This window comes from Bos indicus x Bos taurus, chromosome 3 (assembly GCF_003369695.1).
Source record: "Bos indicus x Bos taurus breed Angus x Brahman F1 hybrid chromosome 3, Bos_hybrid_MaternalHap_v2.0, whole genome shotgun sequence".
Lineage (NCBI taxonomy): Eukaryota > Metazoa > Chordata > Mammalia > Artiodactyla > Bovidae > Bos > Bos indicus x Bos taurus.
In genome coordinates this window covers 113,530,144-113,557,214 of record NC_040078.1, presented here as the reverse complement: position 1 = coordinate 113,557,214, position 27,071 = coordinate 113,530,144, and the positions used below count along the sequence as shown (strand labels likewise).

General features: G+C 44.0%; 2 protein-coding genes and 1 pseudogene across 3 annotated transcripts in view; 1 reads left to right on the top strand and 2 right to left on the bottom strand.

The window, feature by feature from the left end:
• LOC113890186 (UDP-glucuronosyltransferase 1-1-like) overlaps nucleotides 1–27,071 on the bottom strand; it is a 30,033-nt gene continuing 2,962 nt past the window's right edge. The window contains exons 1-5 of one of the 2 annotated variants that reach the window (XM_027537963.1): nucleotides 12,537–13,467; nucleotides 6,149–6,280; nucleotides 3,632–3,719; nucleotides 3,123–3,342; nucleotides 1–947 (exon numbers count right to left, since the gene is read on the bottom strand). In XM_027537963.1, coding sequence (XP_027393764.1) covers nucleotides 650–947; nucleotides 3,123–3,342; nucleotides 3,632–3,719; nucleotides 6,149–6,280; nucleotides 12,537–13,400 — 1,602 coding nt within the window. In that variant the 5' untranslated portion in view covers nucleotides 13,401–13,467 and the 3' untranslated portion in view covers nucleotides 1–649. Of the gene's footprint in view, nucleotides 948–3,122; nucleotides 3,343–3,631; nucleotides 3,720–6,148; nucleotides 6,281–12,536; nucleotides 13,468–27,071 lie in introns of those variants that run through there. The other variant, XM_027537964.1, reaches the window with a different exon arrangement.
• Nucleotides 3,728–6,142, bottom strand: LOC113890188 (annotated as a pseudogene).
• DNAJB3 (DnaJ heat shock protein family (Hsp40) member B3) lies at nucleotides 17,470–18,559 on the top strand. The gene has a single exon (XM_027537967.1). The coding sequence runs from the start codon at nucleotides 17,583–17,585 to the stop codon at nucleotides 18,315–18,317; it is 735 nt and encodes a 244-aa protein (XP_027393768.1). The 5' UTR covers nucleotides 17,470–17,582; the 3' UTR covers nucleotides 18,318–18,559.

Below are 27,071 nucleotides of genomic sequence, written 5' to 3'. Positions count from 1 at the left end.
TATAATTAACGTAAATTTATTAATGTATTTTTAGTTATCACATCAGAAAAAAATATACTTTCCAGTCACTATAATTTAGGCATCTGTCAAATTCAGATCTGTTTGGGACAAGCAATGATTATCTACTCAGGCATATCACCCACCAATTTTATACATCATTCTTCCCCCAGTAAAGTCAGAAATCATACACCGTCTCAGAAGAGCGCTATACCATTCATTCACATCACATCAAGGATAAGGAAGAGACATCTTCTTTAGATGCACAGTGGTACCTGTGAAACATGAGCATAACTGAGAACCAGCCATAACTGGTAACCGAATGTATCTACCGATGCTGGACATGTTCCTGGGGGAGGGGGAGGAAGACACGCTTCCCAGACAGGTCCCATTTCTGGGCAGGAACAGTATTGTAGGTTGAGGAAGGACCTACCGGTTCTCTTAAGTCAATTGAAAGATGACAAGTGAAGTCCAGATTAAGGTACTGGAGGAAACAGCAAAGAGACTCAAATATCTCTACCTGTGTGTGTGACTAGGGATTTGGTCATTTTTACTTTTCAAAACGCACTCTGGGGCGTCATTTTCTGGCAAAGTAGTTCTTGAGTGAGCATAACATGAATTTAACCTTTCTCTAAAGTTTCCAACCCCGTTCTCAGTGTGTCTTGGATTTATGAGATTTCTTCACTCGCTCTTTCTTCCCAAAGCATTTCCGGAAGGCGAAGGCACAGGCCTTAAAGGTGATGAAGATGACTGTCAGCGTGACCGCCAGGAGGAAGCCAATCACATCCAGAGAGTGGTACTGGTACCAGGTGAGGTCATGGGCTGCAGGGCGCAGGTGGGATGCCCCCTTGTGCCTCATCACAAACTCCACCCAGAACACAGCCAGGTCCAGAGGCTCTATGGGGCGGTCCTTGTGAAGTCTGGAGAGGCGCATGATGTTTTCCTTATAGCTGAACACAAAGACAGTTATGTGAATGCCTGGAGCACCAGCAGTAGTGAACCATCCTCCCTCTATCCTTGCTTCCAGATTTTCCAAACGTGGTAGAGTTTCTATTGTAATCAGAAACACACACACACACACACACACACACACTAAATATTTTTTATCTCTTAAAACTGGAAGCCAAAATTTTAAGTTGTTTGAAACTTGCTTCCTACTCTTCTTCTTCTCTTTTTAGTGATATCCTTATAGGAAATTAGTCATACTTTGTGGTAACAAGATAAAGAAATAAAGGAACAGGTCATCTCAGAAATTATTAATGATTTCCCATTCAATGAGATTGCAAATAATCACTTCTAGCCACCGTAAAAGACAGTTTAAAGTGCCGTATCCAGGACAGTGATATACTTTCAACTCCTGAGGCATCAGACCATCCAAGTGCTAAATTCTGCATGAGGGAGTATCTATGCAGCCTGTTAGGGAAAAAATGGGTTCCCGTTTATTTTGGACTGTGTGAACAGCTGAGTCAATATCCAAATCCAAAATGGGTTGGATACTTCCTCCCTTAGTATGGGTGCACTAGAAGAAGGAAGAGAAGGAAGAGAAGGGGAAGGAGGAGGTGGCAAGGGGAAGAGAAGGGGAGAGACAGAAAAGCAAGACACTTATTCAGGAGTGATTATGGTCATATCTGACCTTAAACATGCCCATCATCTCATATGGGTACATTATTATAATGTACTACTAATATTTGACCATAAATTCTGTTAAACACCTTCTTTTTATATAAATTGCCTCATACAAAATAGATTTTCTTGGACTTTCACTCATTAATTTATTAAGCCCCTGTTATGGCCTGGTTTTATAACCCGATGTTGGAAACTTTTTCACTTCTCTTTATCTTCTCTTTATCTCTTTATCTTTCCACTTCTCTAAACTGGGTGCCGTCCCAGTTTAGAGTTTTGGGAACACGGAGATTCACATGCGATGGGTCAGAAAGGAATAAAATTAGTAACTTGAAATGACTGATTAGTGTGGTTTTTTTTTAGATAGTAACGTACTAGAGAACTTCTACCAAGTCACTTTTGGATTACAAGTAGTTGTCCATACCACTGAATGAAAGGTCAAAGTTACGTTACTAATACGAACCTCAAGAATAAGTTACCAGCATATGGAAAGAAGTCAGGCTTTAATTGTAGTGATGCATGAGCAGCATGACCTAATGCTGACAAGTTGGGCTGCCAGAAGCCAATTGAAATGATGGATAAGAATCACATCAACTGCTCTGCCCAAACACTGTGGGCACTTTACCCTGGGGTTATGTAGACAATTCTTTTTCAATCAGAAGCATCACATACATGTGAGCACCATCATTTCTTGCCCATTTTCCCTTGTCTAGGCTTGGTTGTTCCCCTGTGTAGTGTCTCTTCCTATGTGAACACATTCCAGTCTTTTTACATCTGTCTTCCTGACTGATGTCTCCTTCAAAATGAAGAAACTATGGGTAGAGGTTCCTGATACTCTCGTAGATACACATACATACACACACATGCACACATGTGCACATACATAGCTGACTGTTGGATGAAGTCCACGCCTGTCCATAATTTCTTCCTAGAAGATTCTGATCAGCCTATTACTTGTAGCAATTGACAGCAATACAATAAAGTTCACGCAGAGATAATTTGATCTAATGGCTTTTGCCTATTGATTTGCTTTCAGAGCCACATTTGAACAACCTTGACTTTGCTATTATCACGAGCCTTTGTCATAGCACATCACACACACACACAGATTTTTAAACCCCCATGGACAAAATTTCTCACAGGTTTCAGTGCTGAGAAAAACCATACCTTAAGTAACTGATTTGTTTTTATCTTGGACACTATGCTTCTTCTAATGGAATGTTTCTTTCTTTGCAGGAACTTAGAGATCAGACATTTATTATATTGACATTTTTTAAATAAATGGAAATTTTAAGTACACCAGGGGAAATAATATTTAAAATCATTTTTATGATAAATTCTATAGAAATTAAAGCACGTTTGTGTAAAATGAGTGGTAATAACCCCAAGCCATCTTACTTATAAACTAGATCTTGGGGTATTTGTTTTTGCATCTGAACGGTTATTGTGAGGCGATGGCCAAAATACAAGTAGCAAGTATTCCTGGGTAGTTTTTCTCTTACGTCTTTTCATTGATGACAGCTTTCAAGGCTTTTTCTAAATCTTCTGAACTCATTTCCAGGACATTCAAAGTCACTCCAGCTCCCCGGGTCTCCATGCGCTTTGCATTGTCCATCTGATCACCAAACAAGGGCATCATCACCATGGGAACGCCATTGCATATTCCTTCATAAATGCCATGGGAGCCGGAATGTGTGATAAAGGCCCGAGTCTTTGGGTGACCTGAGGAGAAAAGCAGGGGGTGATGCCACCAGTCAAGCCACCGAGTTTCACCATCTGACATCGTCTGGGTCCTCCAAGCGTGCTCAGGGCCCAGTGCCATCCACACATGGCCCCTGCAGAAATGTGCAAAAGCGCACGTGGGTTGAGATATCCTACCAGGTAAAAGGCAATGTGGGATATGTTGACAATAATCCTTTCCAGCTAAATAATGCTTTAGAATAGCCCTGCCTGAGCCACTTTCTTAACTTAACCTTGGTTAGACCCTACATGCTAAGTCCTCCCCACGTACCGAGCAGATCGTTCTGGGGCAGCCACTTGACGAGCTTTGTGTTCTTCGCAAGGTTTGGTGGTGGAGTCCCAGTGTATCGCCACAGGACCTTGCAGAAGGAAAAAAACAAAAACAAAAAAAAACCCCCGAGTTTAAGAACGTACACATACCATTTTTATTTTTATTTTTTTCAATAAATACCTGCTTTTTGTCTTTATCCACCTCCCAGTGACCTGACACAACAGCCTGAAAGGAAGTACCCATTCCATCCCTAGCTGGAACCTGGGAGTGCTGGGCTGTGGGACCTCAAGTCAGGTCCCAGAACTGAGCAGGTATGCAGGCCTAGAACGCAAGAGGGAACCAGCCCTACTATGGCCCCCTGTTGAGAACTGGGGAGTCAGAGGCCTGAGACCTGTCTTGGCCCTGATCCGGGTCTTCAGCCGTCAAGGCTCGGAATCACCTCCAGTCACCAGCAGGGATCCTGGAGTCCTTCCACGCTCCGCAGACCCAGGCGAGCGCTGCATCCTCACTCCATGGTGACGGGAACATCTTCTACATCTCGGGGGACGGCACTCTGCAACTCACGCCTGATCTCCGGGGACAGCTGGGGGTGGGGCTGCAGCCGGAGCAGTTCCAGGAGGGCCTCCTTCTGCTCCGTGGCTAGGTCGGCCTTGTAGCGCTGGACCAAAGTCAACAGGCACTGGTGCCAGAGCACGGGCAGCTCACGCTTCTCTGTCCAGAAGCCCAGGAAGTGGAAGACCAGGGCGTCCAGCACTCGGTAGGGCAGTGCGTACTTCTTGTCCAGCAGCAGCCACAGGAAAATGCTGTTGGCCCCGCTGTACTCCATCTCTGCAATTTTCAGCATGGCTGCACTGGAGTGCAGCACGGGGATGGAGCACTTGGTGATGATGCTGCCCACGATGATGGCTTCCAGGAGGGTACAGGTGCCCGACTCGCACAGCGGGATCAGGATGCCTTTAAACCAGGCTCCAGGCTTGAACAGGGCCTTCTTCAGGGCCATGTAGAGGTGGAAGTTGAGTCGTTTGTACTCAGCAATGTCATCTCATACCCGGGGGAGCAGAACCAGGTTATAGAAGCGCTGGGCCATCCGTTCCTTTAAGTTAGAGGCAAAAATCCTTGTGGCTTGGTACATGGCAGCAGCGGTCCAGGCCTCAGGCTCTGTGACGTAGAGGATCTGCTCCCAGTTGGAGAGGGCAGGGATGATCTTAAATGCCTTGGGCAGTTTCCCACTGCGGTACTTAGACAACACCTCCCGAACCCCTCTGTAGACCTCTAGGACGCGGGGGTCCAGCTGGGGCACAGGGAAGCCTGAGACCTCGGACATGACCGTTTCGACTTCGTCTGCTTCTCAGTTAACTGCTCCATGATGATGTCAGCCAGGGTGCGCCTGGCAGGAGGGTTCTGGTTCATGAACATCTCAAGGGCACGCTCATCCTCGGGGTCCACGACCACCTCCGCCTGCTAGCCCGGCCCTGCCGTTGTGGCAGCCTTCTCCAGGGTGGGCCACTCCTCGTCATCTGATCCATCCTGCCGCACTCCTGGATCAAGCCGCATAGCGCGCTCCCGCGGCACCGCGGGTCTGTCCCCGCTCCCATGCTCTGCCTTGAGCTCCTCTTGCTGCTGCCGCGCTTGCTGCAAAATCTGTCGGGTCAGCCGGGGCCCCACGTACTCTTCCTCCTCGTCTCCGGTTCCGCGACCCCGCCGTTTTTCTCGGGTTCCTGCCCGCACCGCGTCCCCAGCCAGGATCTGCTCGGCCAGCGGTGCATGCTTTTCCTGACCCCCGGCCCCGCGGGCCGCCTTGAACTTGGGCATTTTTCTAGAAAACCGGGCCGTGAATTTTCCGACGTGGGTATGGACGGAAAAAGGCCCCGAGTGCGACATATACAATTTTTAAAACAAGACAAGACATCAGCTATAGTAGCTAGAAACTGGAGTCTCTGAATGAATATAACCTTGGAAAAGGTAGGAGGTATGATGATTAAGAAGGCTTTTGGGGACAGGTAACATTCTGTGTCTCGTTCCAGAGGCTTGATTCCATGGGTGTGTTCACTTCGTGAATCTGTGAAAATTCAGCAAGTTGTATATCTATGATTTTTGCACTTTTCTGAACTTCAAGGGAAATTACTTAATAAAATGAGTGGGCATGGAACTATAAAAGCAGAAATATAAGAAATGAATCCAGTGTCCTAACCAACTGCTTTCTGGAGAAATATTCTTATGCAATATGAAGAAACACTATCCTGCTCATTTTATTTTAAAAAAATAAATTCTCTTTAATACACTTTTGAGTCAGTTAAGTGAGAAAGAGTCCTCCTCGTGCAGTGGATCATGGTTTAACAGTGTAGTTGAGAATGAAATAGCAAAAAAAAAAAACCTTTGGATTACTAGTAATAATTGGGAAGTGGCAGGGAAATCCAAATTTAAAGCCCAACTCATAAATTAATTTAGTTATTGCAAGTCTGGGGTTAGAACTCTTGTGAAGATAGATATTAAAAAAATCATATAGAATCTTCTTACTGTTTGAGGTATTTTGCCCAAAGCATCAGCAATTTCCATAGCTTTCTGCTCCGGAATCTCCGAGACCATTGAGCCCAAAGAGAAAACCACAATTCCGTGTTCTCCAGAAGCATTTACATAGGCTTCAAATTCCTAGAAGCAGAAGAGAAATTTCCAGTTAATTTTTTCTCGTATTTTTTGATGACTATATGCATTCAGCTCTGAATAAGGTATCTTCCTCATAAGAAAGTGATTACAGGAGTGTGTATTTGTGTGTGTGTGTGTGTGTGTGTGTGTGTGTGATAGAGACACAAAGTATTAATGTGTGTTGTAACACCCTCCCTCCCCAAGTCCTTTCCATCCCAAAGGAGGAATGTTTCCTGCTTACAGAGTTATCACCCAGGTTCTCCTCTGAAATGTAGATTCCAAGTCATGTGTCAAGTTTCTGAGAGAAAAGTGATCAGAGGTAAAGCCAGATCCTTTCCCCCAGGGCTTCATGCAGCTGGGAAAGTTTGGAAGAAAGCAGGCTTTGGGGAGGAGGGCTGAACGAACGAGCTGAAGGCAGTAGTAAGAAGGGAGGAAAGGGGAAGGAGCCTCCTGGAGAGAGGAGTGAGGTTTCAGCAGATTCCGTGAAAGGAAACATGGGAGGAGAGAAACACTGTCCAAATAGAATTTCAGCAAACTCTCTCCGGCACTTCCTCTCTAAGAAAATCTATGTAAAGACCCATATTACTTTTCAAGACTTCTAGAATATTCTTTTTATGCTGAAAGAATGAATGGAGTCAAAGCACAAAGCTACAGAGGGCATTAAGAATTAGACTCATGATTAAGGAAAAACCTCAAATAGCAAAAAATCCTTCCACAACAAAAATCCTTCTGGCTTCCCTGCAGCCTGTGGCAGTCAATACACTTGAACGAGTAAAGCTCATATCCGTGTCAACTCCATGCTGAAATGTAACCAGTCAACCGTGCATTTTCCCAACCTTTTCCTGGATAAGAGTTTCTAAGGTGTTTAAGTCAACGTGCCTGCTTTAGCATAAAGAATATACAGAAACGTATTTGAATCTTTCTCTGCTGATTCCGTACGTACTGTAAAATGTAAACTGTTCCTCCCTAGGTATGAAAAACACAAAATAAGGGACAGAAACCCTTGCCAAGTGTGTCCCAGCGACCTGAGCCCCTTCTGTGGGGTTCAGAGAAGGTGAAGGGCATGTGAGTAAACCTTGACCACCAAAGCCTCTTGGTAGGAAGGAGAAACAGGCACAGTTTTCACCCACGCAGCATATGACCCTCACCTAGAGCCCGCTTCCTATTCTTAGTTCACTATGGCCCTCATGGTCATCCAAGGAAGGCTGCACGTGCAAGGCTGCTCCATTGTCTCAGGAAGCATCCAGCAAAGATCACCAGCAGGCAGACAGCCTTGGCTACTTAAGGACACAGTTCAAGACAAGGCAACGAGACTTTCAGAAGAAACTTCAGGGCCAGATGACCCAAGGAATAAGGAATGGAGAACAGAGACCGGGTGGCATGCCGACCCCTGTGTGGATTACACCAGCTTGTTCTCCTCTGCATGTGAGACAGGCTCATCCGAAAACTAGGGCCTGAGTGCATTCAAAGTGCTTCCCTTTACTAACGGCATCCTATTGTCATTATGATGACTTTTTAAGTCAAGGAGTAATTGGGGGGGCATGCCATGCAGCTTGTGGGTTCCCTGACCAAGGACTGAACCCATCAAGTGAGTTTTGGTGTGTTTGAGCTATCAACTATGATTGATTTGCCAGTTAACAATGAATCTTACAACTACTAGAACCCGAGTAATCTGTGGTTCCTTGAATGAAGCAGAAAGTTGGATATTAGAAAATGTCTGTGTGTGTAGGGTGAGAATCAGACATGGCAGGGATCCCAGCTAGTAAGTACAGGTTAGTTTACAACCTGGCAAAGGCCTATCCCTTAAGGAATAATGGATAGACTTAGCGATCAATGTCAAATGAAAGCTCTGAAAATGATAGGGATAGAATGAAGGGACATAATAGATGATTACATAGTTAATCCCACTAGCAGATTGTAAGTAGAAAAACATAGGAGACCCCTGTAAGTTCATGATTACTTGAGAAAGCAGGTTTCCTTAACCACAAAACCAAGCAGGCTTGCGTAACAACAAAACCAGGCAGCAAAAGCATGGTGTGTGTCCCAAAACACTAAAACAATGGTAGCGTGAGACCAACATCCTGCCCAGTGAGTTCAGTAAGTTAATGATTCCTAGGACTTGCTGTCTGCACACATAACCGTGACCCTAGCTTGACCATATAGGGACAAGAAAACGCTCCTGGAGGAGGAGCCGATGATGGAAGCATGACGTCTACTCAAGAAAGACAAAGGTCTTCTCCCCCTCCCTGCTTTTCCTTTGATCATAAAGCTGTAGCACATTAAGTTCTCAGGTGTGGCATTTCTCACCCACCCTCTTGTAAGCCTCAAGTGTGTGTGCTTAGTCACTTCAGTCATGTCCAGTTCTGTGAGACACTATGGACTGTAGCCTGCAGACTCCTCTATCCATGGGATTCTCCAGGCAAGAATACTGGAGTGGGTTGCCATACCCTCCTCCAAGGGATCTTCCTAACCCAGGGATCAAACCTGCAGTGTCTCCTCCATCTTCTGCATTGCAGGTATATTTTTCTTTACCACTGAGCCACCCAGGAAGCCCCATGTAAGCCCCACAAGCATCCTACCCTAATAAGTCACTCTGCCTCTCACTGGATTCTTCTCTATACTGATACATAAAGAACTATGGTACCAGAACTCTTTGGAGTCCTCCTGAAATGATGCCAAACTTTTCAGCAAGATGCAACAGGAATAATGCAATCAGAAGAACAGCAGCATTAGTCACAGCGTTGAAACTAGAACCTGGAGATGAATGGTGGGTGTATCTCAGGAAGAAAGGAAGGAAACCCCTAGATTCAGCCTTGGGCAATAATCTTAGCATGGCGTGATCTGTTCCCAAACTTCAGAGCCAACTCCAGAGTGCTCCAGGCTTCAAGACACACACACGCTACCTGTGCACGCACACACACGCAGTGGTAATCTACTTGAAGGAAACAGAGCAAGGCACAAGTAGGGCAAGTTTCCCTGAACTGTTGGTTATTAATGATCTAATTCACTCCCTGAGAGTCTCCAGATGGTTTTATATGTCTCCAAAGAATGCCACGGAGAAGGTGATAGCACCCAACTCCAGTACTCTTGCCTGGACACCCTGAGAGCTGGTGTCCAGAGGTAAAGAAGCTGGGTACCAAGTGCCATTGCGATGGGACACGGACCCCTGCCTCCATCACTGCCGTGTCTCAGGTGACTGAGAACCATGGCATTTAGTGTAGTATTGTTGACCTTTCTAGGTTCAAAAGCAGTTGTAGTGTTATCAGGCATCCTGGGCCTTGTTAATCTCCTGTTTGTCAAGTGTACTGACTTCGAAACCCAGGAGGCTTTTACTAGAAGTCCTGACTTTGGCTGTGAGTTTAGTATTTTGAGTTCTAGGCTTTTATTAGATTTTTCCTTCCCAAATGCCTTTCATTTTGCAAGGAGACTCATGAAACAGTATGTTGGAAATGTGTTGCTGTCTCATTGTACATTCAGAACCACTTAGGAACACTGCGAGCTTCCTTGTCACCACTCTCTTCTCTTCATCATCTTCAAGTCTGTTCTTACCGATCCTCTGTTTGACTGTTTTCCTTACAACCATTGTGGATGTGTGGACACCATCTCTGGACCTCTGTGTATTCTGAGATGTTCTCAGGTGAGAGGGGACTGACATCTTGGAATTCTTGAGTGTCATGCCTTTTCTCTCAGCATTGTTCTACCATCTTCATTCTTTGATGGCATCCCAAAGGTATGCCCAACACCAAGCTGTGCTTTCTCTAGGGACTCTCATTAACAAAGATTTCATCTTTATACTTGAAAAGTTCAGGACTTTTACCAAGAGCATTGGGAATAGTATGATCCCCAATAGAGGGAAGGAAGTGCAGAGCAGCACTCTCTAACTAACCAAGGGGAAAAAAGATAACAGCAATGTGACAGACCAGCATAAATCAAGAAAAAGGGAAATGACAAAGCAAAGTAAAAATAAACTGCAAGAGTTATAATCATATCTGTTGATTGTTAAGTGCAAACAGGTGAAATTCAACTGTTAAAAGAATCTGCCTGACTAGGTTAACAATATTGGCTCTGTAGAGCTTTCGGGTTTATTTTGTTGTGTTTATCTTTTGCAGCACAGTATGTGGGGTCTTAGTTCCCTGACCAAGAATCAAACCCACGCCCCCTTCATTGGTAGCACAGAATCTTAACCACTGGACTGCCAGGGAAGTCCGTGCTTCATGTTGTTTAAAGAGAAGGAAGAAGGTTGAAGACCTGGAGTACTAAGGAGGCACTAGAGAAATGTAAACAAAAGCAGTGCAGGAATGGTGATATTAGCATCTAAAAATGGAATTTCAAATTAAAAGCATTTCAGTAAGACAATGGGAACTGCTATCAGGCACAATTTACAGAAATATTCTCACATCGAAGCTCACTTGCAAAAAACAAGGCAGCAACCAACACACATTCAATACAATTTACCACTTAAGGGGAAAATATGTCAATAAATGATATAAAGATGTGATGTCAAGAAAGACCTTTGATAAAGTTCTGCAGTCTCTCCCATGAAACATCCTAAATAAAGAAGAAAATCACTTAAATAAATAAGAGCTGTTTTCCAAATGCAACAGCAAACATGCAAAAATATCTTGCTCGGACCTGCTGGCTAACTTTCTTTCCTTTGATCTGAGATATGACTGTTGGTTTGATGACATTTCACCCCTTTCTTTTTCTCTGTCTGAAAAAGAACCATTAATGGATTTCTACACTCCTGGATTTTCTCATCTTGCTTTCAGAAAATCCACAGCACACCTTCTTTCTTCACCAGACCACCCCACTAGACACAAATGTGTCCAGCAGACCGTGGGGGTCTCAGAATCTTATTGCCAGGGGTCTTCGAGGGCTTACGAGATCTCTCCTCACATTACAGGGGTGGAATCAGAGCCCCATTCAGGAGCCCCTGTTTTGCAGCAGTGGGATGGAGGTATCCAGGTAGCACCCGACTCCTCACCTGGTATTGCTCCTGCTGCCAGAAGTTTCAGCTGGCTATGACAATTATATAATCATTTAAAACATGAGGGCTGCTCTGCTGGCTCAGCGATAAAGAACCTGCCTGCTGGTGCAGGAGACTCGGGTTCAATCCCTGATCTGGCCGAGGAGCAACTAAGCCCGTGTGCCACAAGTACTGAGCCTGTGCTCTAGAGCCCAGGAGTTACAACTACTGAAGCCAGGCCTCCCTAGAGCCCGTGCTTCTCAACAAGAGAAGCCACCGTCATGAGAAGCCTGTGCACCGCAATGAAGAGTAAGCCTCTCTCGCTGCAACCAGAGAAAAGCCTGGGCAGCAACAAAGACCCAAAGTCAAAAATTATTATTTTTTAAATATTATAAAATACGAATGTCAGAAGCTCACTGGAAATAAGATTCATCACTCTATGAGGGTGATAGTAGCCCCTCGTAGGAGCCAGACTCAGCATCTGGAAAGTACTTGGGCTACCAGCAGATCCCAAACCAATACTTGAATAAATGAAGGAACGCCCACTGAACTGTCACCTACTTGAAGAATCTTTCCCAAATCCCCATTAGAAGGAAACTCTCCTGCTATTCTCTACCCTCTCTGTCGAGATTTGGAAGAGAATGTGAATGCTACTTTTGTTTTTTTCCTGCAAACTTCCAGTTGCAGAGGGTGAAAACATTAATATATAAGCATTTAAGAGAGTGAGATGCATGAGCTTTGAATCCAGCATCAGAACCTGGCTGTCTAGTGATTTGCTTTATTATAGGAAATGGAACTGCCGTATTCAGCTTCTTATTATCTAGAAACTGGACTTTTAACCAGGAACATAAAGGCAATTTTCCCTGCCATGCAGGATCTATCTATTGATGCCAAAGAATTATTTCAGCAGTCTTGACTTTTGTGAGCCTGACCTGACCATGGGCAAAGTGCACGCTGCACAATTTTGTTCTCTGCGAGGAACCCTGGACCCAGGGCCCTGTGTTTATGGCATTTAACCCATGTCACATCTAATCAATTACTATCCACTGGAGTGCACAGAATAAAATGGCCAAAGTACACTTTCCTAAAATCTCCGATTAAATAAAAACAAAAAACAAAAAAACCTAGAAGAAGATGCCAAAGAGTTATAAATTACAACTCACTCCTAAGAGACTGGTGAAATAGAAATGAACAAGAGAAGGCATTTGAGGCTGTCTCAGCAGATCCATGACAAGTTCATCCACTCAAAGTTCTTGCTAGAATACAGGTATATAAAGTTCCCACTCAAATACACACCTGAGAGAGTGGCTTTTTGCTAGCGCAGTTGATCCCACCAACAAAAACTATGTTGGGCATGATGGGTCTTGGGAAATTAAACACAAAGTCACTTCTGAGAATCCAGACAGACCCAAAACTCATGAGATCCCGAACAGTCATGTCTGTCTGAAGGATTTCCGAGGCAAGCAGCCCGTATGGGGAATAAACCATATCGCACAGCAAACTCTCTGACAAGGTGATGAACATGTTCTTCACCCGCTGCAGGAAGGTCATGTGATCTGAGTTAAAGGACAGATACCTGGGCACGTAGGATGGTGGACTGGGGCTCTGGGTACCCTGAAAGTCCAGGCTGCATGGCAGTCCATTCAAGAAGAACACGGCAGGCACAGACAGGTACTGGGCCACGATGGGGCCGCAGGGAAGGAAAGGGTCTGTCAACACGGCATCGAAGCTACTTGCCGTCAGGGAGGCCATCAGCTCCTTGTTGTGCAGTAAATGGGAGCAGGCGGATAAGAGCAGAGCCGAGTCCTTTTTGATTTTCTGGTAGGTTTTGATCACGCGCTTCAGGAAAGGATCATCCTCAAAAACAGTACGCCCGAGGCTGATAAAAGTCTCTTCCAAGTCCTCCCTTCGGAATGGCACAGGGTACCTCTTCAAGGTGTAAAATGCTTCCTCTTTAATGTATATGGAGGCGTCAGGTGCCAGGACCACTATGTCATGTCCCTTCTGCTGCAATGGCTGGAGGGGTCCGACCAAACTCAGCCAGTGGCTGCCATCTACCGGGACCACCAGCAGCTTCCCACCCTGGGACACGGAGGGGCCGAGTGCGCACAGCAGCAGGAGCAGGATGACTGGGCGATCCCCCTGGGACCCTGCTGTCATGCTTGCTCTGCTGTTGCTACCGAGACAGCCACCTGCCGGAGGTCTGCCCCCTCTCACTTACATAACTCAGGAACCAAACTAAACACCAAGTTAGTGTTTGCTTGTGTCACGTGACCATAGCTGTCAGTCAGCTACAGACTGCTGGGCGTTTACTTTTAGAGATAAAGAGGGCAGGACTTTCTAGGTCTCGCCACAGGCAACAGTTTAACTGTCTGGAAGCCCCTAAGCACGCGAATTCTTTTTTTATCTTTTCAATTGAACTGTACCATACTGTGTTAGTTTCAGGTGTAGAAGGAAGTGATTCAGGCATATGCATGCTCACGCTTCTGCACTCTTAAGCTCCCTCCCCACCCTCCCCTGCCCAGGAGTTCACCGAGATCAAGATTCTAGGTGAGAAGAAAAAAGGTGGCAAGGGTTTGGCTCATAGGTGTGTGCTTATCTGTCATTCTGAAATTCATAGTCCAATTTAAACAATAAGGGCAGTCATTCTTCTAAAGTCTCAATGTCACAAGCGTTCATCTGTAGATTACATAGAGCAAAGGGGCTGTAAAAACACATAGTCACCACGTTAATGATTTTATGACTTTACTGCATCAGGCAGAGCCTCAGAACTTTTTGAGGCCGCTGTGCACTTGAATGGTTTAAGAGTGTGACTCTGTCCAAGACCAGAAATTGTTCTTTACCAAAATGAATAGCAGGCAGTCCACACCCACTCTCAAAAATTATGACCAAGAACCATGACTAAGCAATCCAATAAAACTTCTTCCCTGCAGCCTGTGGAGACCTGACACTCAGAATCCACTGTGAATTCCCCCACTCATCAAAGATTTATGGCGAGTGTTGGCCCTCCCAGCATGATGCGAAGAGCCAGGGCCCGAAATCCAAGTTAGACACGGTCTGTGCCTGTCAAGAGGGCTCTGGCAGACAAACAACAAGGCAATTACAGGGCAGGCTGAGATGTGCTGGGATCGGGGAGCATGGGTAGCCAAGGAAACCGAGCAGGGCAGTGATGTAGTCTTGCTCTGGCGTCTACTGAAGAGTGGGGTGTCTGCAAGAGCATTCCTAGACTCCCTGGAAGGTGATTTCTTTTAAAGCTGAAGCCATGCTGAAGTGAAGAAACTAACCCTCCCAACTACTCTTAGCTCTTTTGATGGAATCAAACTGGAGCTGCTTGTTACTAAACTGAAAAGGGCTACATAAACAAGTCCACTCCCTCTGGATAATCTGTGGGGCCCTCCAGGGGAAACAAAGTCACCTTCCTTGACTTTCCATAGCATTTTGCTTTATTCTGCCTTGTCACTGTTGCCATTTACTCAGTCAGTCGTGTCCAATTCTTTTGCGACCCCGTGGACTGTAGCCTGCCAGGCTCCTCTGTCCATGAGATTTCCCAGGCAAGAAAACCAGAGTGGGTTGACATTTCTTTCTCTGGGAGAGCTTCCCAACCCAAGGATCGAACCCACGTCTCCTGCATTGACAGGTGGACTTTTTTTTTTTTAACCATCGAGCCTCCAGGGAAGCCCCCATTCTGCCTTGTATCCTTCAGCAATTTGCCTGAGTTCCCTACTAGACTCCCTCTCTGCCTCTATCTCTACCTATCCACGGCTTTGCAGACAGTAAGACTCAGTAAATGTTTCTGTTTGGATGTGATGCCCCTTCTCCCTTTGCTCTAGGCCCTCTATTCAACCCAGCAAGTGCCAAATCTGGATCATTCTACCACTGGTTCTCAGACCCAGCTGCCATGGTTTTGTTTCTAGGCCTCAACCTCCAAGGCTCTTAGTCCCTACCTCTCTCTTTTCATTCCCTGCATCGGCCATCCATCGCACAGTCCCAGCCGCCACCATCCCTAAAACCTTGGTCAGCACATTCCTAGGGTCCAGAATAAATGCAGACTCCACAGCTTTGCCTTCAAAACTCCCTGGAATGGACTCCATTTCATTCCATTTCTCTAGCCTTTCTGCTTAACTGCTCTCTCTGCCCCTTTCCTTCCTGCCATTCTGAATCACTTAACCTACCCCAAACACACCTTGTACTTTTCCATATTGCTTTGTTCACAGTGGACTCTATTACCAATCTCTACTTTCTACTATTGTTTATTGCATGCTTCCCAAGTGCCAGGTTGGCTTGAGTTTCTCAAGGTGATATGGAATCAGCAGTTTGTTCTGGTGAAAAGGTGAACCCTTTTGGATCTATTACCTTTTATGATGAAATATTGAGTTCATTGGTTAATCATTTCCTCTTAGAACTAAGTGAACTTTATTGGTGTTGCCTCACCATTTATCAAGGAAATTAATATAGTGTCATAGAAAGAAAAAGGAGGGAGTGGAAAAGTCAAATATCAAAAAGAAAAGCATGGTGATACAGCAGTTTTAGCAGAAATAATCACGAAATCCCAAGTTTACATGCAGCACTTAAACATGGCCAGCAGTTTTCATCATTTTGATATACTGGGTCAGGAGTTAACAGACTATGAGCCAGAGCACCCTGGGGATCCCCAAAAAATCTTCAGAGAATTTTTCAAAGTTAAAATTGTTTCTAAGATAATGATATTTGACTTTTGAATACACTGGAGTTTCCCAGTGGCTACATGACACGTGATATAGCAATACATTGAATGCAGAAGCAGGTATAAAAGTCGAGCTCTTCTGTTAATCCAGAGAGATGTTAAAAAAAAATAGAAAATAATGGCACTGTTTGTTAATGTTTTGAAAAAGTTATTTTCCATAAATATATGATTTATATTAGCATGTAATGGGTTTATCGTTATTAAATTGACCTTGTTTTAATTTTTGCTGGAGCAAGTACTGATAGATATAACTCACATAAACAAAAGCAAAAGGGTCCTGAGGAAAAAAAGTTGGAGAAATGCTGTTCTAGACAAATGCTAAGAGTGTTTGTTTCTCAGACAAGGATCAGACTAAACTTACTCTGATTACTCTACTCTACCCCCAACTTAGATATATCAATAACCTCAGAAATGCAGATGACACCACCCTCATCTCAGGAAGCGAAGAGGACCAAAGAGCCTCTTGATGAAGGTGAGTGAAAGAGGAGAGTGAAAAAGGTAACTTAAAACTCAACAGTCAAAAAACAAAGATCAAGGCAGAGATCCCATCACCTCAAGGCAAATAGATGGGGAAACAATGGAAACAGTGAGAGACTTTATTTTCTTGGGCTCCAAAATCTCTGCAGATGGTGACTACAACCATGAAATGAAAAGATGCTTGCTCCTTGGAAGAAAAGTTATGATCAGAGACAGCATATTAAAAAGCAGAGACGTTACTTTGCCAACAAAAGTCCATCTAGTCAAAGCTATGATTTTTCCAGTAGTCATGTATGGATGTGAAAGCTGGACTATAAAGAAAACTGAGCACCGAAGAATTGATGCTTTTGAACTGTGGTGTTGGAGAAGACTCTTGAGAGTCCCTTGGAATGCAAGAAGATCCAAGCAGTCCATCCTAAAGGAAATCAGTCCTTAATATTCATTGGAAGGACTGATGCTGAACAGAAGCTCCAATACTTTGGCCACCTGATGCAAACTTATTGGGAAAGACCCTGATGCTGGGAAAGACAGCAGGCAGAAGGAGAGGATAGAGGATGAGATGGTTGGATGGCAATGGACATGAGTTTGAGCAAACTCTGGGAGATGGTGAAGGACAGGAAAGCCTGGCTGCAGTCCACGGAGTCGCAATGAGTTGGACACGACTGAGCGACTGAACAACAGGACAACACCCCTCACCTCCAGCCAAGCGGAAGCCTGATGTCAAGCCTACTTTAAGAAAATGACTTTCTTTCTTGATCCAAGACCTTGATTTCCTGACCAGAGATGGAACCAGTGCTCCCTGCATTGAGAGAACAGGGTCATAACCACAGGACCATCAGAGAGATACCTGTGAGAACTATCTGCTAATGTAGTCAGAGCCACATCTCCCCGTTTGGTGATAACCGCTCATTGGAGGTCGGGTGGGCCGAACAAATGAGTGGGCGGGGCCTCTGCGGCTGCGTGAAACCGGTCACAGAGCACCGCGTGAGCAATGCGTTCTGGGCTCGCCCAATGAGACGCGGCATCATCACAAGGGGCGCCCACTCTGGGCAGCCTGGCCTGGTGGGCACTCGGGTCCGCGCCCCGGGGGCTGCCAGCCAGCACCTGTCCTTGGCCCGCGGGGCCGTTCCCGGCCTTCCAATATGGTAGACTACTACGAGGTGCTGGGCGTGCCCCGCCAGGCCTCGTCGGAAGCCATCAAGAAAGCGTACCGCAAACTGGCGCTCAAGTGGCACCCGGACAAAAACCCCGAGAACAAGGAGGAGGCGGAGAGGCGATTCAAACAAGTGGCCCAGGCCTACGAGGTGTTGTCCGACGCCAAGAAAAGAGACGTGTACGACCGCTACGGCGAGGCGGGAGTGGAGGGCGGCGGCGGTGGCCGCGCCGGCGGCGGCAGGCCATTCGAGGACCCCTTCGAGTGCATCTTCACCTTCCGGGACCCCGCCGACGTCTTCAGAGAGTTTTTCGGCAGCCGGGACCCATTTTCGTTTGACTTCTTTGGAGACCCGCTGGAGAACTTTGTGGGGGGTCGGAGGAGATCCCGGGGAAGCCGAAGCAGGGGGTCCGCGTCGCTCTTCTCCGCCTTCAGTGAATTTCCACCATTTGGAAGTGGTTTTTCTCCTTTTGATACAGGGTTTACCTCATTTGGTTCCATTGGGAATGGGGGCCTCTCTTCCGTCTCCATGTCCCGTGGTAGTGGGGGGACGGGCAACTTTAAATCCATGTCGACTTCCACCGAAATCATGAACGGCAAAATGATCACCACCAAGAGAATCGTGGAGAATGGCCAAGAAAGGATAGAAGTGGAAGAAGATGGGGAGCTGAAGTCCCTGATAATAAATGGCAAAGAGCAGTTGTTAAGCACTGACACCAAGTGATCCTGGTCCACGTTGAACTTAGAGCACAACTTGAGGAATAGCAGGGCGTTCTTTGTTTGTTTTTTTAAGATTGCAAGCGAGCTCTACTTGCAAAACAACTGTACTCAAGAATTTATGAACAGTTCGTGCCAACGCCTATTTGTTGCTGCTGTTGGGCCACAGAATAGGACCTCTGTTTTTCTTTAAAACTGTTGTAAATATCTGTATGCACTTTGCTATTTATTAAACATAACCCCAGGGCAGACGCTGCTTATTTCGTGTTACTGAGACAGAATGTTCACCAGGGCACCTTCAACCTGGCTTTTCTACTTTATTTGCAATGTGAACCTAGTGGTTTGCTCTGATGTTAATGTTGCCAAGATAAATCAGTTTACTTCCATTTTTTAGCACAAAGTAGTAAGAGATATGAATATATTAATAATACTTTTGGTTTAAAGACGGCATTTAGTTCCACATATTGCTGGTGACCCACTGAGAGTTAACTGTTTAAATAAAACATTAAGCCTAGGCTTTTTAAAAACAGTTAAACCTGGTTTCCCTGGTGGCTCAGAGGTAAAGCGTCTGCCTGCAGTCCAGGAGACCCAGGTTTGATCCCTGGGTCGGGAAGATCCCCTGGAGAAGGAAATGGCAACCCACTCCAGTACTCTTGCCTGGAAAATCCCATGGACGGAGAAGCCTGGTGGGCTACAGTCCATGGGGTCCCAAAGAGTCGGACATGACTGACTGACATCACTTAAGCCTGGTAAAGGTAATGTATTTAGTTTCTCATGCTTGCGCTAACAATTTACAATTTACCACAAATTCAGTGACTTGGAACAATGTGTATTTATTCTCTTAAAGATCTGGAGGTCAGAAATCTGAAGTTGGTTTTGTAGGAATGAAGTCACTACTAACAGGGAACACAGGTGGGCGGGCTGTAGTCCAAATAGTTGCAGAGTCTAATATAGCTGAGTGACTACACACACACGCACATACACATTGTCTCTCTCCGCACCCCCCCCCCCAACTCATTCTCCCTTCAATGCTATGCTAAGTCACTTCAGTCGTGTCCGACTCTATGCGACCCCATAGACGGCAGCCCACCAGGCTCCCCCGTCCCTGGGATTCTCCAGGCAAGAACACTGGAGTGGGCTGCCATTTCCTTCTCCAATTTCCTTCTCCCTTCAAAGGCTAGGGCGAAACACTTAAGTGAATTCCTCACAGTTACACAATTGATTATGAGCAGCCTCAGGACAGTATTCAGATCGCTTGGCTTAAGCAATAATGAAAAAAAAGAACAGTGGTGGTAATGACCAAAAACAATGAAAATCTCACTGCTAGCTTTTGATTGGTTCTGCAACTATGACGGCTGGAAATGTACAAAGCATTTCCGTAAGGCTAAACACAATTTTCCCATTGCCACATGCACAGTGTATCTCATCTCAGGTTGACAAAAGCCAGAAATTTTGGAAAGCTTTGAATAGTGGAAAATTTGGAATATTGATTGAGTGGTGCAACATACACAGATCTGAGAGGTAGCTTTCTGTTGGCACATTTTCTGCTCTCAAAATCTTTTTGGGCATAGTTGCTTGAGGATATTCCATTACAAAGTGTGCGACCCCCATCCGTTGCTGCTGCTGCTAAGTCACTTCAGTGGTGTCCGACTCTGTGTGACCCCATAGACGGCAGCCCACCAGGCTCCCCGGTCCCTGAGATTCTCCAGGCAAGAACACTGGAGTGGGTTGCCATTTCCTTCTCCAATGCATGAAAGTGAAAAGTGAAAGGGAAGTCGCTTGGTCGTGCTCGACTCTTAGAGACCCCATGGACTGCAGCCCACCAGGCTCCTCCGTCCATGGGATTTTCCAGGCAAGAGTACTGGAGTGGGGTGCCGTTGCCCCCACCCGTTGGTCATCACCAAAGAAAGGTTTGCATAAGGCATGAGAGTGAAAAGATATCTGAACTGGACAGGCTAAAAATGCAGCTTGTTCTCTCATCTGAAATTATAATCACTCTATTTGTGAGTCTACCACCTAGGGTACGGGTCTTGATTATACTGTATCTTCATCTCTCCTACACATCTCATTGTGGTTCCTTCTTTATATCTTTAATTATAGACTTGTCTTTTCTGCTAGTTTTCAGGCCTTTCACATCAGTATTCTATAAATGGTAATACTGGTGTTCCCTGGTATCAGCTGGTAAAAAATCTGCCTGCAGTGCAGTAGACCCTGGTTCCATTCCTGGGTCAGTAGCTCAGCTGGTAAAAAAAATCCACCTGCAATACAGGAGACCCCAGTTCAATTCCTGGGCCAGGAAGATCCCCTGGAGAAGGGATAGGTTATCCACTCCAGTATTCTTGGGCTTCCCTGATGGCTCAGATGGTAAAGAATCCACTTGCAATGCAGGAGACCTGGGTTTGACCCCTGGCTTGGGAAGATCCCGTGGAGGAGGGCATGGCAACCCACTCCAGTATTCTTGCCTGGAGAATCTGCATGGACAGAGGAGACTGGTGGGCTACAGTCCATGGAATCACAAAGAATTGGACACGACTGAATAACTACAGCACGGGAGGGTGTGAATTTGAGTTCTTCCTTCAACATATTGGCCACTGCCCTCAATATAAAATTAATGAGATGTTTCACATTAAGTCTTCAAATCATGCTATGTATTTTACACTTACACCTATGTCAGTTTGGACTATCCTCATTTTAAGTGCCCAGTAGTCATATGTAGTTAGTGGCTACTTCATCAGATAACATATGATCAATGTTTGTAAATGTTCCATTAATCCATCTAAAAATGCATATTTTTGATTTTCTAATTAAAAAGCTCAACACACCTAATTCTGAAAGTGATGTCTTAAAATATTTCCCCATTTAACTGAATTTTGCTCAATTTACATTTGTAATATTTAATAGTTTTTACTTTAAACATATAGCTGCTGAATTGGCACACATAGGTTTGACTGTTTCCTCATAAAGTTTGCCTTTTAAAAATGTTTAATCATGATAAAATACCCCAACATAAGATTTAGCATCTTAACCATTTTTTAAGTGTACAGTTTGGTAGTGTTCATTACAGTCATATTGTTGTGCAACCAGTCTCCAGACTGTTCATCTTGAAAAGCTGAAACTGTATACCCCTTAACATCTCCACAGTTTCCCCCACTTCATAGTCCCTAGCAACCTCCATTTTACTTTCTGTCTCTATGAATTTGACTACTCTAGGTTCCTCATATTAGTGGAGTCATACAGTATGTGTCTTTATGATACTGACTTATTTCACTCAGCATCATGTCCTCTAGGTTCATTCATGTGGTCATATATGTTGTCAGAATTTCCTTCATTTTTAAGGCTAAATAATATTCTATTGTATAGATGGACCACATTTTGCTTATCTGTTCACCTGCCAATGGACATGGGTTTCTCTCACCTTCTGGCTGTTGTGAATAATGCTGCTATGATGGGTATACAACTATCTCTTCGAGATGCTCCTTTCAATTATTTTGGGTATATACCCAGAAGTGGAGTTGCTGGATCATCTGGTAATTCTATTTTTAATTTTTTGAGGAGTTGACATACTGTTTTCCACAATGACTGTACCATTTTACACTCCCACCAACAACACTATGAGGGTTCCAGTGAAGGAACCCTGTGGTGAGGGATCTGAGCCCTATATCAGGTATCCCAGACCAGGGTTCTGCATCAGGAAGAAGAACTTCCAGAATATCTGGCTTTGAAGGTCAGTGGGGCTCACTTTTGGGAGAACCAGAGGGCTGTAGGAAATCGAGACTTTATTTTTCAAGGATACACACAAAATCTCATACACTCTGGGGCCCAGAGCAAAAGCAGGAATCCACTAGTCTTGGAGAACCTTCCAGAGAGGCAGGAGGCAGCAGAGATCATCCTGGGGATGTGGACACTGACAGCAGCTCTTTGGAGAGCTCCATTCTCTCATGATGACACTGCGATGGCAAGGGCCATTTTGGGATCAACCCTCTAGCTTATTAGTACCAGGACCCAGCCCCACTCTCCTTGCTTATAGGCAGCAGTACTATGATGCTTCAGGTCAAGCAGCTAGCCAAGTGGGGACAGAGGCCCACTTGCTAACAGGCCAGCTGCCTAAGACCCCCTGAGTTCTCAGCCACCCAGCACCTGGACCCATTCACCAGAGGGCCCAGGACCTGGACTCCTACCAGTGCACCAGCACTAGCCCAAGGACGCCTAGGGCCCAGGCCCCATCCTCCAGTGGGACAACACCAAATCCAGGACCCCCAGGCCCTGCAGCCAGAGACCCTGGGTCACAACTCCACCCACCAATGAGCCAGCACTAACCCTTGGATTACCTGGACCCTGACCCTATCCTCCAGCAAGCTGACACCAGATCATGGACCCCTAGGCCATTCAATCAGAGATTCCAGGACCCAGCTCCACCTACAAGTGGGCCAGCATTAGCCCCAAGACTCAACTCACCCACAAGCAGGCTGGTACAAGCCTCAGGACTCCCTGGGCCCTGGCTCCATGTACCAGCAGGCCAAAACAAGTTTTGTGACACTCCAGACTGAAAGGTTGTTGTTGAATCACGTGAATACACCGGGATTCTTGGCCCCCGGAGGAGAATTCAATCCGGGGCCAGAGACGAGGCTTGATCGCTCAGAGCTTTTGTGTAGTAAAGTTTTATTAAAGTATAAAGGAGATAGAGAAAGCTTCTGACATAGGCATCAGAAGGGGGTAGAAAAAGTACCCGCTTGCTAGTGTTAATAATGAGGTTATATAATCCAAAGAATGTCTGGAGGTTGTAAAGACCTCCTCCGACCTACTCCCATAATTTACATTTTAAGATAACACTGTCCTCAGGCAAGATACATCCTTGTAAAGACCAGGTATACTCCCATAATTAACATTTTAAAATAACAGAAGGTTGAATCCAAAGACTGTCCTTAGGCAGCATACATTATTGGTATATAATCCTAAGGAATGTGGAGAAAGAAAAAAAGTTTGTCCTTTTTTCCTCCTTGAGAATTCCAGACCCCTCTCTCTTTGGGGACCCCTAGACTCCCTATCAACCTGCCTAGGAACTGACTCTCTCAAGACCCCACAGCCAACCCATCAGATTATAAGCTGACTTTGCAGCAGAAATTCTGCAGGCTGGAAGGAAATGGCATGATATATTTAAAGTGATGAAAAACAACCAGAAGTGCCCTACTTGACACAGCTTTCATTCCGATTCAAAGGAGAGGTCAAAAGTTTTACAGACAAGCAAAACTCACAGTCTAGCACCATGAAACCAGGTTTACAAGAATTTTTAAAGAGTGTTCTCTAAGTGGAAAAGTAAAGACCACAATTAGAAATATGAAAATTACAAAAGAAAAAATTTCTTTGGTAAAGATAAATATACAATAAAGGTAGTACATCAACCACATATAAGGCTAGCAGGAAGGTTAAAAGACAAAAGTGGTAAAATCATCCACAGTGAGTAGCTAAGGGATACACAAAACAAAAAGGTGTGAAATATGTCAAAAATAGTAAATGTGGAGAGAGTTTGAAAACAGAGTTGTTAAAATGCTTTTGAACTTCAAATATTAACAATTTAAAATAATCACATATATATAGAGACTGCTACCAAGAAACCACATGGTAACCACCAACCAAACATCTATAACACAAAAAAAAATCCAAATTAGAAAGGAAGAAGTAAAACTGTCACTGTTTTCAGATGACACGACACTACACATAGAAAACCCTAAAGACGCCACTAAAAAAACTATTAGAACTCATTAATGAATTTGGTAAAGTTGCAGGATATACAATTATTAACAGAAATCTGTTGCATTTCTATATACTGACAATGAACTATCATAAGAGAAATTAAGGAAACAATCTATTTCCAGTAACATCAAAATAATAAAACACCTAGGAATAAATATAGGAAGATAAAAGACCTATACTGAGAAATTTATAAGGCACTGATAAAAGTAATTGAAGACAACACAAACAGATGGAAAGATGTACCATATTCATGGATTGGAATAGTTAATATTGTTAAAACGACTGTACTACTTAAGGCAATCTACAGATTTAATAAAATACTTAATACAAATGGCATTTTTCAAAGAACTGTTACATGTACATGGTGATTAAGCAAATAACAAAAGATGATGAGATAAAACATTTTAAAAACACAGGTGGGTAAGAATGTAAAGAAAAGGGAACTGTAGTGCACTGCTGGAGGCAGTGTAAATTGGCACACCCACAATGGAAAACCGTACAACTGCCGCATGGTGCAGCAACTCTACTCCCGAGTATTTACACAAAGAAGACAAAAACAGGAATTAGAAAATACATACGCACCCCGAGGTTCATCGCAGCACTATTTACAATAACCAAAAATATTGGCTATTGAATATTCAGTTCAGTTCAGTGACTCAGTCGTGTCCGACTCTTTGCAACCCTATGAATTGCAGCACGCCAGGCCTCCCTGTCCATCACCAACTCCCAGAGTTCACTCAGACTCATGTCCATCGAGTCAGTGATGCCATCCAGCCATCTCATCCTCTGTCGTCCCCTTCTCCTCCTGCCTCCAATCCCTCCCAGCATCAGGGTGTTTTCCAATGAGTCAACTCTTAGCATGAGGTGGCCAAAGTATTGGAGTTTCAGCTTTAGCATCAGTCCTTCCAATGAACACCCATTACTGAGCCATAAAAAAGGATGAAATCTTCCCATTGCGACAACATGGATGGACCTCATGGGTATTACACTTAGTGAAGTAAGACATATAAAGATAAATATGTATGATTTCACTTACATGTGGAAAATAAAAGGCAATGAAAATGAACAACCATAACAAAACAGAAACAGACTCACAGATACAGAGAACAAACAGGCTATTGACAGGGGATCAGAGCAGGGAAAGGAGAGTAAAGGGTGAGGGGGATTAAGATCCAAGCTTCCAGTTGCAAAATAAGTGTCATAGGTATGAAATAAGAGTGTGAGATACAGTCAATAGTTACATAATACATTTCTGTGATGGATATCATAGCTGGATTTATGGTGATTATTTTGAAGTGTGTAGAAGGACTGAATCACCATGTTGTGTAATAGGAACAAGCATAGTGCTGCAGACCCATCATACTTTGAAAACTAAGAAGCAAACTCATAGAAATAGAAATCAGCTTTGTGGCTACCAGAGGCAGGGAATGGGAGGAGGGGGAGCAATAAAGAATCTGCCTGCAATGCAGGAGATAGAGATTCAATCTCTGGGTTTGGAAGACCAGCCCCTGGTGGAGGGCAAGGCAACCCACTCCAGTACTCTTGCCAGGAAAATCCCATGGACAGAGGGGCCTGGTAGGCTACAGTCCATAGGGTTGCAGAGAATCGGACATGACTAAAGCGGCTGAGCACACAAGCAGTCTATGTACTAATTTCCGGTCATCAGTTCAGTTGCTCAGCCATGTCCAACTCTTTGCGACCCCATGGAGTGCAGCACGCCAGGCTTCCCTGTCCATCACCAGCTCCCAGAGCATGCCCAAACTCATGTCCATAATTTCCAGTTATAAGAGAAATAAATACCAGGACTGTAGTTAACAACATTAATTCCTTTAATTTTGTACTTATATGAGATGATGCGTGATCACTAAACTTGTGGTAAAAGTCTCATGATCTAGAAAGTCAGATCACTCTGCTATCCACCTTAAGTTTAACCAAGGTTGCCTGTCAATTATGTCTCAATAAAACTGGAAGAAACCATGGCAAACAAGCATCTGAACACAATTTTATATTGAGCATATGTTTAAAGGATAATATTTTAATATATTTGATTCAATAAAATATATTATGAAAATTAACTGCAATCCTCTTTTTACTTTTTTTTTAATATACATACTAAAAAGCCTTCAATTACATATATGACTTACATTAGATTCCTATTGGACAATTCTGTACTAGACCATAAAGAAAACATATTAAGAAATTTTTTAAAATAGTGACTCACAAGAAACATTCTCTGATTATAATTCAAAATAATTAGAAAAAAATAAGGGAAAAATGACTGCAATAATCTTAATTATATGGGAATTAAGAAACAATCTTCTTTAAAATAAATAGAAGCCACTGACACAAAGAGCAAATCAAAAACATAAATTAAAGTAAAAAAAATGAGAGCAATTTATGCAAGATTCTAAGGGATTGAGAAAAATGTTTTATTTATGAATAAAGAAACTTCAGTTCCTCATTATTAAGAAAACATAAAAGAACTTAATGCTTACCTAAGGAAATTAGAAAAGCAGCTATAAATTAAACCAAAGGAAACAAGGATGATACCATTAACAAAAACAATAAAACAACAAGCTACAATTAATGAAATAGTAAACCAAAAGAGTAAAACGAAAGAGCAAATCCAAAAGCTATTTCTTTGAGAAGACCAATAACGTAACTCAACATATCATAAATTATAAGAAGGAGAGGAACAAAAATATTAAAAATTTAAACTTTAGTCTTTCATATTTTGATGAAAATTTCCATAAACATTTAAAGGAGTCACATCTAAGGGTAAACCAAATCAAATAAATGAGAATGACAAAAATTTCAAAATAAAAATTTAACGGAACAAAAATGATAACTCTTGAGAATTACAGGGTAAATGTTCTTACATGTACCAAATAAATTGGCACAAACATATCTAAATGCTTCCAGATGACATAACTTGTCATGCTGGGCACCTTTTAATAATGATGCTAGATACTATTTGCATGTTCACCGTGACAACATTAAGGTCAGAATG

Excerpts from the sequence above, each read along its gene's own strand:
- DNAJB3 (XM_027537967.1), top strand. The coding sequence starts at position 17,583 with ATGGTAGACTACTACGAGGTGCTGGGCGTGCCCCGCCAGGCCTCGTCG.